A 12,950-nucleotide genomic window follows, 5' to 3' on the forward strand; every position below is an offset into this window, starting at 1 on the left:
CCATCGGGGTGGTTACGGGGGAACGGGTTTGGAACGCATTATCCGTGGGGTGTACCGCTTCTCCATCGTTGCATAAACTTGCTATCCATCCGAATTTTTCATTTTTTTTTTAACAAACCTTTGGCAAATTTGTTAACCACGAAGTTTAAGTTCTGACTGATGCTGCTGCTGTGACTGCCCTTCCCATCCATTGCCTGCACCGGATTCCTCAAGTGGTCGATCAGCAGGTTGATGAATTTATCCTCCGTCATACCTAAAAGGGAGAGAAACGCATCGTAATGAAAATAATTGACCGCAGCGGGGACTTCTTCGCCATGTAAATGAAGACATGGAAACTCCCTCACGAAGTAACTCTAACGTGTTGGCACCGCCTGACAACTCACCCATGCTGTCCACGATGGTCCGCCCCCCGTGAAAAATCACGAACGTCACGGGCTGGAAAAACGCCGGCACGTCTTCATACACCTCCCGACCGGCCTTCATATCAACCGACTTTTTAAAAAGCATACACAACTTGTAACCGAAATGCAGGGAAGCCTCCGTTGCGCCATTTGCAATTTTCTGCAGCGATTCGTAGTACCTAAATATGTACACTTCCATTCCGCTAATTAAGTAGTAACACGATAAGGCGATTAAATAAATGAGCGTCCGGTTAATCAGGTTTTTTATCATCTGCGTGCACTCATACGTCGGTACACACTGAACTATTTTCTCGTTAAAATGAATGCATAACTGGTCGAAGAGGGAAAAGACGTCATGAGTACCCAGAACGCTACAATTATTTTTAAAGTACCAAACAGATTTCTTCTCAAATGGCTCAAAGCATTCGTAAATACACGAATTAACAACATTGTTCAACTCACACAATCCTTTTTCCAATTCGATTAAATCGAAATAATTTTTTTTTTTTCTGTTCTTCTCTTTAATAAAAAAGGGAGTAATTTCGTAATTCCCGTCATCATCACTAATGTTATACGAATCGTTTAAATGGAGCGAGTTAAATTTCGCCTCACTGAAGAGGCTAATTTGGAAAGTCGCCACGTTTTTTTCAGCGCACTTGCTCGTTTGTTCGGTCCCATTTGGACAGGAGTCACTGGGTTTATCTGCTTTAAATGATATGTCTTTTTCCTCTTTATGGTCCTTCCTTCCAAACGACATATTCACTTCTACTTGTTTTTTTTTCATCTTTTCTCCTTCATTTTCCCACTCGATAAAATCGTCTTTTACGCCATCATCAGGAAATAGCGCAACATCTCCGAAGTAATTATTCAAATGGTCTTGTGAGTTGAAAAATTCATCAACTGATTCGTCAAAAGAGAGGGTGATTAAATCCTTCTCTGGGGAGTCACTCCTTGGGGGGTCATCACAAGCATGCAAGGCTACGGAACTGCCCGCAAGAACATTCACGTGATCGGACGCTTCACCTCCATATGGGAAACGCCTCCCCCGGTACGTATCCATTTTTATCTGCGCAATTTTTCTCCTCAGTCTGGCCAAACAACAAACTAAGTACCGCAGAAGCTGTCTGCTAATAAGGAAAAGCTCCAAATTGTACTTCAACTTTTTCGGAACATAATCAATCGTTACAAATTTACTTTTCGTATCCATTTCGATGAGCACATTAACATTCTGCTTCAAGTTATTCAAATTGTTACTTAACAGGAGGAGCGAATTGTTACAAGATACGATGATTTTTCGAAAAATGTGTGGATAATAAACGTGCGTAAAAAGTTCTTTAAAAAATGCCTGTACATAATTTTTAATATCAAAAATGGTGGGAAAGTTGTAATAATTTTCGTACTCCATGGCATTTCTTATGTTTCCTTTCTGGAATAGAAGTTCCACTAGATTGATAAGTTTGTTCATGGAGGTGAAAGTTATTTCTTCGTATTCTTTGCTGAACAAATTTAAAAGGACATCTTTCTTCTCATGTCCCTTCATATCGACCTTCCTCTGCACAATGTGTACAAATTCTCCCACTAAATTTAGTACAAATAGCATGTCTTCCTTCTTCACCAGCTGGTTTATTTTATTTCTTATTAGTAAGTTAACGTAGGGCAGATAAAATTCTGTGTACACATGTACAGTGTTGCATTTGTGTGTGTCCTCCCCCCATGCATTGAAATGACTGTTGTTATTTTCATTCGTTTTTTTTCCCCCTTTCCATTTTATCATACGAATTTCCTCCATGTAGTAATTCTCCTTAATAATTTCATTCAAGTAGTTCATCTGATCGATGCCATTTTTACAATTCTGCAGAATTGTGTATAAATTTTTTTTCCCGTTTTTTCCCCCATTTTTTATTCCCAAAATGTACGTATTGGCTTCCTCAATTTTGTTGTTTATTATTTTTTTCAAACACTCCTTTTCGGCATGTACATTTTTAAACGCATTTAAGCAATTCCTTACTTTCCTCTCGTAATTCTCATCCTTAAAAAAATCTGCCGATAAATACTTCACGAACACATTTATTATGCCATCCTCGTACGCCTTCACCCTTCTTACCTTTAGCGCCACGATGGATATATTTTGCACACCGTGCTGGGAAATGAACCGTTTTATACTGCTCATCCGTTTTAAATAATTCTCCAGGGTATCAAAATCGGGGGTGGTCAGTAGGTTGGGATAGTACCTGTCCTTTTCACTCCTGTGGAGGGTACTTTGACCCAGGTCGTGTACATCGAAAGGTTCCCTCTTGGGGACACTCAGGTCAATCACATCGGTTGGGAAGACCGCCCAAATTTTGTTCTCCTCCATTTCATCACACAGTTTTTTTACCTCCACATGGATAACTTGGTATAATTTTAAAACTTTTTCAATTTCGATTAAACACCTTTTCTCGACAATTAAAGACAGAACGTTGTTCTTTTTCTCCCTCAGCGATTCGTAACTTGCTTTATATTCCCTCCCTACATCCTCTAAATCGTTGGAGTTCCATTTTTTTAATTTCCTCGCATTGCTCATTTGGTCAATATATTTGTAAAAGTACTCATATTTCTCCTTAGCTATATCGTTGATAAAATTGTTTAGGGTGTTTATTTTGTTATTTACAAAATCGATCGTATCGTTTATTTTTTTTTCACTCGAGACGTCCTTTAGGATGTCTTTCAGTTCGAGCTGGAAAATCTCGTTGATGATCTGGTTCGTCTTTTTATGTCCTTCCTCCTTGTTCTTTAGGGAGTCCCCCTTTGGGGGGTGGGGTACGCTCCCCTGCTTTGCCTCCCCCAGTAGCATATATGTGTATGTCGCTTAATATGCTCACCCGTTTTCCCTCCGTGCCTCCTTTTTAATTACTTCCCCTTTGGTAATTATCCCCTGAGGGAACAACTTGGGGTTTAAAAACAGCCCTACCTCCAGTGTGCAAATTCACCCCTGGAAGGACAGAACACACGTTTTTGTAACGCGCCATGCAGTTGGTTTATGCGAAGGCAAAACTAGTTCGTTTAAAATGACACACATGGGAAAGGTCATTCATGCGTGAGTGATGGCCTATTCGCTTACGTATACAATACGGATGTACGACCACACGCAAGCGTGTGTAATAGCCTTTTTTCTGGGCTAACCCCACCAAGGGGATTCTCAAAACGGAAAAAAAAATAAAACAAAAAAAGGGTAAAAATGGTGAAGAAGTTGCCACGCGGGTCAAATTCCTTTCCTATAAAAAAAAGAGAACTGTTCCACTGGGAGTATCCACCTACCGATGAATGGGTATCATGAAAATTTCCTCCCAGGCTGTGCCTTCCTGCTTTTCTATAATTTACACCCCTCCTTGGCTTCGCCTAAAAGGTTACCAATGTGCTGGCAGCCCATTCTGTTGTACTCATAATGTACAAAAAGTACACAGCCATAACGCAGCTTCGTACATTTGCATGTGCATGTATAAAATTGCGCCAATGGGGCATATGGATCCGTTTGACTGGCGTGCAAAACTGATGACTCACCCTGGGGTCACTGAGCCAAACTAACTGAAAAAAACAAATCCTTCTTCCAATGCGAAAGATGCCTATCCATCGAGCCATTCTTTCCCCCATATTTCATTTCTTCCCACAGAAAGTAGGCTGAATTGAACAGCTCACAATTGGGGTACAGGTGAAAGGTGACTCTTCTTTTCGTCCCAATAGAATTACCTCCCTTGAACTCGCACGAAGTGTGTAAATTGTTGGTGAGGACAAAGTCCCCGTGCGTAGCCACGTAAGAGCACATATTCTCGTACGCCATGAGGTAATAAACATCCATGACATAATTTAATAAAATAAAAATGTGCTCCATTTCTGTTCTACGTTTTATCTGTTCACCTGTGTAGTAGTACATTAACAACCTGTTCATTGCTTTGAAGAAGCGATTACATAATAGCTGTAGTAAAATGTGAGTATTAGAATTGCTCCCTTTGCCACCCCTCCTCGGGGGGATGTTTTCAACGAAGTACTTTAGCAGCCTGTGTGAAAAGGGAAAGTGCAAAATGGACCTCCCCCGCAGTTTATTTTTAGTGTTCTCATTGATTACTGGCGCGAAGTGGATGCTCTTTTCCTGGAGTATTTCTGAATTGGCATCATCCGCCTCTATGTCTGCTTCGGTTTCTACTTTTTTTGCTACCGCTCCATGGCGAATGCGCCCACACCCGTGAAGCGGCTTAAAATTTAGCACAAGCACGAAGGATACGTCAGGGTATACGTAAGTATCCCCACTGTAATACGAACACATGCTTGACTTTATCATGTACTTTTTAAAATAGGCCCAATCAGATTTTATGCTATTTATAATGGTGAACGGTTGCATGTGCATATGCATGTCCATGCGGTTAAGAATATCTTTTAAAATTTTTCTGTTCCTTCGATGTTTACGACCGAGTGGCCGTAACAATGCTGCTTTTTGTTTAGGCGTCTGTGGTTTTGTTTTTCCCGAATCAGCATAGGGGGAAATTACCTCACCCTCTCGCGTCCTTCTTTCAAACAGATCAACCAATGAGTTAATTATAACTCCACGAGTAAAGTAGCAGATGTAATTTGCCCCTACCTTACCCCGCCTGTAAAAATCGTAGCTTCTTTTCCTCAGTTTGTAATGGATAATAGCGTAAAAAAGATACTTTAGGAGCGAATACATTTTATGGTCCCGCAGACATCGAAAGGGAGTACCCTGATAATTCATCTTTAGCAAATTAGTAAAAACGTACACACATGATGGGACGCAAATGTTATAATGGGAAAGGTTGTTGCCCTTCCGAATCACTTCAATCTGTTTTATGTAGACAAATTTGTATATATTCAGCTTGCTCACCTGCACGCTGTTTTTTTTTGCCTTCCCTGGAGGGCCATAAAAATGGTAGAAGCAAAACTTGATAAACAAAAAACAAATGTCGAAATTTTCCTTCACCAAATTTTTTACATATCCTCGATTTTGGTTTCTGTAAATATATTCGTCATAGAATGTTTTAAAAAAATTCGCTACCTCCCGTCTTTCCGCCAATAAGAAGGAAAGATCATTCGTCGTTTCGTCTAATTTTTTGTTTTTCCTCCTATATGTATATTCACACGAATGGTGATCATTACTTTCTGCATGTTTAGCCCCCCCGATGTTATTTTGAACCTCCTTTTGCTTCCTCCCATTATTGCGCTTACGTTTCTTCTTGTGACACTCCCCCCTGAGTCGTAATTTCTTCTCCGAAAGGTATTTAAAAATTACATCACTTTTTTTGTTGCACTTTTTGGTTATTGTTTTTGCCCTTCCTTTACAAACTTTCCATTTTTCAATGACACATTTTTTTAAAAGGTGGTATATATCATCTTCCGGTAGAATATTCCCACCGCTGTCACTCCAATGTGTACTACCTTTACTGCAATTAATCCTACCCCTAAGAGCAGAATTGAAGACCTCCAGATTGTGACTCATGTTAAAGTATATGTGGAACCTTTTGCTGAGCTTCTCAAAATCGAATGCTCGGCTAGCCACAAAAAGGACGTCCTTCCTGTCATAGTTATTCAGACCTTTTATAATGCTTAAATAGTCTAACGTGTTCATAATATGTTCCTCATTTATCGTGATGAACAGATTTTTTTTCTTCCTAAAAAGTGACTTACGCGGGTTGGAGTTCGCCCTTTTAAATGTACACTTGGTTGCGTTCAAAGTTTTGTACAGGAATGCACTATAATTGGGATATTCCTTTTCCTCTGCGCTGACGTCAATGTTAATTGTTTTTTCTCCTCTCCTCCTGTTCCTTTTCCCCATTAGAATTTTATATATGCGCGCAGTAGACTTCACCAAAAGGAATGACCTCCTCAAATTGATAAAATAACTTATGTACTTTGTATCCTTAATTCGTAGAATCGCGCCTTCCACGACGTTGATGACGGTGCTGGAGTTTGTTGCATCATTGGGACAGCTAGGGGGGAAGTTTGTTTTCCGCTTCGTGCGCTCCGCCAGGTACACCCCATTACCGCTTCTCGCCGTGTTACTCCCCACCCTTACATCGTCACACAGCTTGTAGTACCCCCTTATTTTGCGAAACAAATCATCACCGTACTCACAGAAGTTTATCTTCAGGTATTCAAAATGGTCAGTCCTTAATTCTTCCCCTAGGCCAAACTCGTAATTAATAAACTGCAAGTCATCCCGAGTTAAAAAAATAGAAGCTTGGCATATATCCGTGTCTAGGAAATTTTTTTTAAACGTTTTTCTGAACACATCGTAATTTCTATTTGTCATTTTGGAGAAAATAATGGGGACGTAGGACAGAAGTTCCAACCTGTTGTAATTCCACACGATTTGTTTGTTCCTCGGTGGGTTGGTCGGGGTGTTATCTTCACCGCCACTGTCACCGATACCGCCACCCTTTCCATCGGTGTGCCCCGATTCAGAGCTCTCCACGCAGCTTATACAATTCAAGAAAGTGGTCTTTCCGCTATCCTTATCCCCACATAGTAGTATGTCCATGAACCTTACGTCATTTACAATGTTCGTAGTTACCCTTTTCGCGCAGCCTCTCCCTTTTCCTTTAGTGCCCTTCTTCATTCTCCCCCCAGGGGAAAATATATTTAATTTGCGAAGTACCCCCCCATTTTTATCACACACCTTTAGTACGTTACTATCTATATCTAAAAATTCTTCGTCATACTTTTCGTCATTTTTATAGGTATATATTTCCTCATGATAGTTGCCTTCACGCTTCCTCCTTTTTGTGTTCATTTAAATAAACTGTGCTGATGAATCTGTTGGTACCACCAATTTGGATACAGCAGTTCCTAGGGTGGTGTCAACGCGCAGTATGGCTCATTCTAACTCTACCCGTTTCGCATTAGGGGAGTGGAAAAAAGATCACTTCGAAGTGGTGCTTTTTTTTTTTTTTTTCTTACATGTTGTTGTTCGTTCAGATTGATTTTTCCCCCTGTTCGCAGTTTTCTAACGTAGTCCTTTTTTGCTAAAAAAATGTTACAAAACATGCAGCGTGCAAGCAGGTACCCCTCAAGCGATTGGCAAGGTGCACACACAAAAAAAGAAGAAATCTAAAAATGAGCCCTACACACTGACCCACCAATGGGACAAGCATAAACAAAACAAAAACGACGTGCAAACGGGAAAGTATAGCTACACAAAATGTCAAACACACACGGACAGACATACATATGGAAAACAAAACCTGTTTTGTTAACCCTGTTGAGTTCACCCCCTTTTTTACCACCTCTGCGGAGGGGAAAACAGAACGTTCACCAGCGACTCGTGCATGAAGGACAAATTATGCTTCAGAGAAACGTAAAAGTGGGACTTACACAGATACATGTGATCTATATCCAAGCAGGTATGGAACAACTGAATGAATAAAATAAAATTGGAAAAATATTTACTGAGCAGAAAATTCGCAAAGGGAAATGTAAAAAGAACTTCATTTATTTTGGAGCTAATCCATCTATCAATTTTATGCCTGGTACATTTTAACCATAAGTAGCAGAAGGAAAAGGGACATATTTCCATATCGTCCTCGCTGTTATTTTTTGTGTATATAATAATTTTCTCGATATCATTAATTTTTAAATATTCATTGGAGAAGAAGTCTTCATAAAATTCATTCGATTCGGAGAAAATATTTTTTGTCAATTTTAGGGGGTATGTAACTTTATGTATACATTTGTTTACAAAGTTGGGAAGAAGAAAGAGGAGGAGCCATTCCTTCGTTTCTTTGTTTAAGCTACTAGAATACAACTCAACAAGCTTTGTGTTGTTATCTTCGTATAAGGCATTATACAGAATGTACAATGCTAATGTGCGCAGGGGGTATATTTTTACACTCAACACAAAACAGCAATCCTTTATTTTCATTTGATCCACATTTCGAATCTTCTCTTCCTTCCACTCTTGGCTGTCTCTTCTGTGTGCGTTCTTCTTAGCAGTACTGGGCCCACTGTACAACTTAGCAAAAAGGAACCTTTTCTTCTTTTTTTCGCGCATTGCACGAGTGGTGCCATATTCACCACATATTGTTGCTTTACTCTTCATTCTGTTATGGACAATTCCGGTCGATTTTTTTTCCACATCCCCTCTTTCCTTCATTGCAAAAGTTTTTTTCATTTTGTTGATCTCCTTTTTTATGTTCGTCCCAATTTGGTACCCAAAGTAATCAGGGTTGTGCGGCCACACGGGAAAAAAAGCAGACATATAATCACCCTCCTTGGAGATATTATATTTCACATCAGCCAGGAGACAACCCTCCAAGTACACCTTCAAATTCACGTCAAAACAGTTGTAGTAGTTTATTTTGTTTTCCTTCGAGCTAACTCTTATTCCTAGGTAGGTGAGGTCCTTAACATATTTCTCCGTGTCACATTTTTCTTCCTCCTTGAAACAGAGCGTTAGGTAGGAATCTCCCCTGGGGCGAATTTCAAATGAGGAAAGGAAAAAATGGAAATGCATTTGTTCGTCACATTTGGGGGTCAGCAACAGTTATGATGTGACCCCCACCATCACATGCATGTGCGCGTAGATATGTACACCTTAGCGGGTACATACATGTGAGAACACTAAAGCGACATTTCTCTATGAAGTCCTCTCACTGTCAACTTTGCCCCTCCATATATTGTCCATTTACACCCCACTTCTCACCTTTGGAAGGAGTCCCCCTCCTGGGAGAACAAATCGAAGGATACGTTCGGCACGCAGTCCAGTGAATGAAACGTTTTGGTGGCTCTCCTCTCGTCGCAGCTAATCACGTTCTCACCACCATCTACATTATCACCCCCGTCTGTATTATCATCCCCGTCTACATGATCACCCCCGTCTATATTATCACCATCGTCTGAGTTATCACCACCATCCTGGTCACCCCCATGATGGTACCTGCTCTGGTGAAACGATTCACTAATTTTCTCGTTAATGCCAAAGTTAATTTCGCCTGATTTGTCAAAGCTGTAACACACATCCCCATCCTCCTGATCGTCCCCAAATGAATAAGACCCACACGTACTCATCGTGTCATTCGAATCAAACAAAAGATTGTTCAGCATGTTCAAATGATGAGTCACATCTTCCCTTAATCTTTTCCTAACTGTAAAGTTGTTCCCATAGTAGACTTCCTCCTTTACGTACAAATCCGTCTTTTCCCAAATTTTGTTTAAAATATTTCGTAGCCCTGTTTTTTTAAACTTGGTATTTTTTATATACACGTGGGAATTTTCCTTCCCTCCTTTGGGCTTCCTCTTTATAGGATTACTCACTGAATGGTTACTTTGGTTAATGAGGGGCATCCATTCTTCCACCGTCACATCCGCCGAGTTGTCCTTTTTTCTGGGTTCACCCCCATGTAAAGCTGTCCTTTTCCTACCACCCCTTTTTGCTTCTCCCCCATCCGTTTTATTTGAAAAAAATCCAAACAGAAATTTCACCACCGAGTCGGTGGACGGCCTAATAATCTTCAACTGAGCAACAATCTTGTTCACCAATCTGAGCGCCTTATATCTGTCATATAGAGAAAATTTTTTTACAAATTTCCCACCATTTTTGCTAAAGAAAAAATCAATAAAAGCAGGATTCAAATACAAGAAATGATACACAAGGTCGAAGAATATTCCCACATTTAGTACCTTCCTTGTAAATATTTTTTGAAAAAAAATAGCATTACATAACCATTCGTTTATAGTGACCTTATTAGATAGCCTTTTTAAAAATGTATTGTCGTATAGATAGCCGTAAAAGTCCAGAGCTTTTATAACCGTCTTGAAGTTCACTCGGTTAATTTTCTTTATGATGTCATGTGAGAACAAAATCCTTGACAGGTCAAAGTCAACGCCATGCTCGTTCATGTGAAGCAGATCATTTCTAGTGTATGTGCTCAATATTACTTTAAAGTAACCATACTTATTTAGATATTTTCGATTTATCTCCAATGTTTTTTTTTCCCTCTCGTATATTAGCTTTACCTTTTTTAGCAGGCCGCTCCGTGGTTGTGGTTTACAGGGGATTCTCCCTCCGCGTGGGGGATTTTCCTTGTAAATATCTCCCTTCTGAGGGATCTTCACACGATTTGGTCCCTTTTCCACCAACTCGGCATTACATAAAAAAGATGTTTCCAAAGGACAATTTTGACCTCCATTTGTTGATCTGTATCCCTTCCTGCTCCCCTCGATAGACTTATCCATTTTGTGATATTCAGCTACTTCGCTCTGCACACCGCAATCCTTTTCGTATTCCACTTCGTGTACCCCTTTTTTGAGAGATCCCTTTTCATCGCAGTAAACCAATTTGTACTCTTCCAAAATGAGCCTTTCTTCAGACGGGCTGATAAGCTGATACTCTGCTAGCGAACCAATGTGGTTGTCTATCTGTGCTTCTACCCCTTTTCCCTCTTTTTCATTCACTCCTGTGTTTAACTGCTGACCTCCCTCATCAACTGTTACATCCTTTCTGCGTAGAGAGTTCACTCCGCAGTTCATCAGCTCTCCTTTGCTTGCAAAGCTATCTGCACTAATGAGGCTCAAAATCTCGTTGTGAATGCTCTTAATCTTTTTCTTTTTCTCGACAATACTATTTTTAACGATACTGTTGCTTCCGTTGAACACACGTTTAAGTGCCTTTCTGAAAGTGGCTTCACTTCTTCCATTAGTACCACCTATGTTTGAACCCCCCTTCCGTTTGGACTCCGTTTTGTCATTCATTTCCTCCTCACAGCTTACAGTGTCGGTACTCGTTTTATCTTCACCAGAATAGTGACTACGCTTATTGGGCATATTTTCCCTTTGATTATCATAAGAATCCACAGTGGCTGACACATTTCTTGGATTTTTTCCATTTTTCTTATCTGATGTTACAGAACTGCGTCGTCTTTTCAGTGAGGAGCTATGGTCCCCACGCTTCTTCTCACTTCCTACCTCTAAATTGTTGGAGTAGACGTCACATAAGGCATCCTTATCATTCCCATAAGGAGCAGTTATCTCTCCATCAAAACTAATTTGAGCATTTGTTTTGTCTTCCCCAATGGTACAGCCGCCGTTTAGTTCGTTTTTCCCTTTATTATGCTTCCCTTCTACATGCTCATTCAAAGGGGCGGAAGTATCAATTCTCCTGTTAACAGCAGGATCAGCTTCTCTCCGATTTTGTTCTACTACCTCCTTTGAATCATCCGCTTTGTCTTCCCTTTGAACTAAATTACCCATAGGAAGGTCTTCTCTGCGGTTAACTTCTTCATGTGAAAACGTCTTATCATCCCGCTCATTGTGGTCACTTTTAATGGATCCTTCTCCATCCGTTCCCTTTCCAACTTCGCGTTTCCTTTTTGAATTACTCTCCGATGGGACATATGCCATTTCGTGTAACAGCGTCTTCCTTTTCTTGCTGAAAGGTTTTGCTATATTTGTTTCCATGTTTTCATCTGCCGATCCATTTTTCGCCTTTGCTTCTTCCCCTCTCATTTTTTCGTCACTCGGATTTGCCCCTCTGGGGCTTTCCTGAACATGGTTAGAGCCCCTAGCTGGGCTCCTATCGCAACACAAACTAGTCTCCTCATGTTTGTAAAAATCCTTCATTTTGCGAAAAATTTCTTTCTTGTACTGCCCATCCCCTTGTAGGGCCCTGCACTGGACTCGCTTCTTCTTGCTATCGGACTGCTCTCTGTGTGTCCCAAAAATGTGAAGCGAATTCTTTTTCTCAATGCCTAAGGGGGTTTCCACTGAATGCACGTCGTTTGCGTCGCACAAGGGGTCCTTTGAGCTGCGTATCATGGTGTCACGTCAGGTCAGCGTGTTAACGCATGCGCCCAAGCGTTCGTTAGAGTGGCGAATCGAACCGCTGATAGAATTGCCTTACATCCTATGCAAAGCGCGGCTGCAGAAATAGGCCAACAAAGACAGCGCAGAGACAAACAATCTAACAAGATGACAAATTGGCAAGCGAACGGGTATCGATCAATTAAGCAGATTTACTAACAAGGATTAAAAAAAAGATGCTATCGAAAAATGCAAAAGTGCCTAATGTTCACACCCAACGTGGCCAGCTTTGTGACACATGCGTGGCGTGAAATCCCGTTTTTCTTTAAAAAAACAATGTACACATCCGTTTAGTAAGAATGAACTTCTTTTGCCCTAAAATGTGGTGTCTACACACCGTGCGAAGTTGCTATGCGCGTGTTTACATCCCGCTTAACCTTTGCGTATGATACAGGGGAAGTGCTTTTTCTACATTTTTCCTTATTTACTTTTTTTCCACCGTGCACTGATTCACGCGTTGCACAACGTAAACGGCGTGCAACAGAACGTACACCCGAAAAGTTCACCCAACAACGTAGGCATCCTTTTTTTTTTTTTTTTTTTTTTTTTTTTTGTAGAACATCACAATTAGGCACCTTCGCAGCTCCTCCCACAAGGGCCCCTTCCGATTAAAAACGGGTGTCTACTAAAACGTCTTTGCAACAATGTGTATGCAATACGTAACAAATCATATATGAGACTCAAAAAAAAATAAATTAAAAGTAAAAT

At 40.5% G+C, this 12,950-nt stretch overlaps 3 protein-coding genes across 3 annotated transcripts; all 3 read right to left on the reverse strand.

Moving 5' to 3' along the window:
• Nucleotides 1-98: 98 nt before the first annotated feature.
• On the reverse strand, nt 99-3,234 carry PCOAH_00032620 (Uncharacterized protein; the record flags this gene model as incomplete). Its single annotated transcript, XM_020060057.1, has 2 exons — nt 99-253; nt 384-3,234. The coding sequence occupies 2 exons, from the start codon at nt 3,232-3,234 to the stop codon at nt 99-101; spliced, it is 3,006 nt and encodes a 1,001-aa protein (XP_019915758.1).
• A 714-nt stretch (nt 3,235-3,948) lies between these two features.
• Nucleotides 3,949-7,179, reverse strand: PCOAH_00032630 (Uncharacterized protein; the record flags this gene model as incomplete). The annotated part of the gene is made up of 1 exon (XM_020060058.1): nt 3,949-7,179. The coding sequence occupies one exon, from the start codon at nt 7,177-7,179 to the stop codon at nt 3,949-3,951; it is 3,231 nt and encodes a 1,076-aa protein (XP_019916021.1).
• Nucleotides 7,180-7,665: 486 nt separating this feature from the next.
• On the reverse strand, nt 7,666-12,197 carry PCOAH_00032640 (Uncharacterized protein; the record flags this gene model as incomplete). The annotated part of the gene is made up of 2 exons (XM_020060059.1): nt 7,666-8,854; nt 9,088-12,197. The coding sequence occupies 2 exons, from the start codon at nt 12,195-12,197 to the stop codon at nt 7,666-7,668; spliced, it is 4,299 nt and encodes a 1,432-aa protein (XP_019916058.1).
• Between the last annotated feature and the right edge of the window lie 753 nt (nt 12,198-12,950).

Source organism: Plasmodium coatneyi, chromosome 11 (assembly GCF_001680005.1).
Source record: "Plasmodium coatneyi strain Hackeri chromosome 11, complete sequence".
NCBI classification, from domain to species: Eukaryota; Apicomplexa; class Aconoidasida; order Haemosporida; family Plasmodiidae; genus Plasmodium; species Plasmodium coatneyi.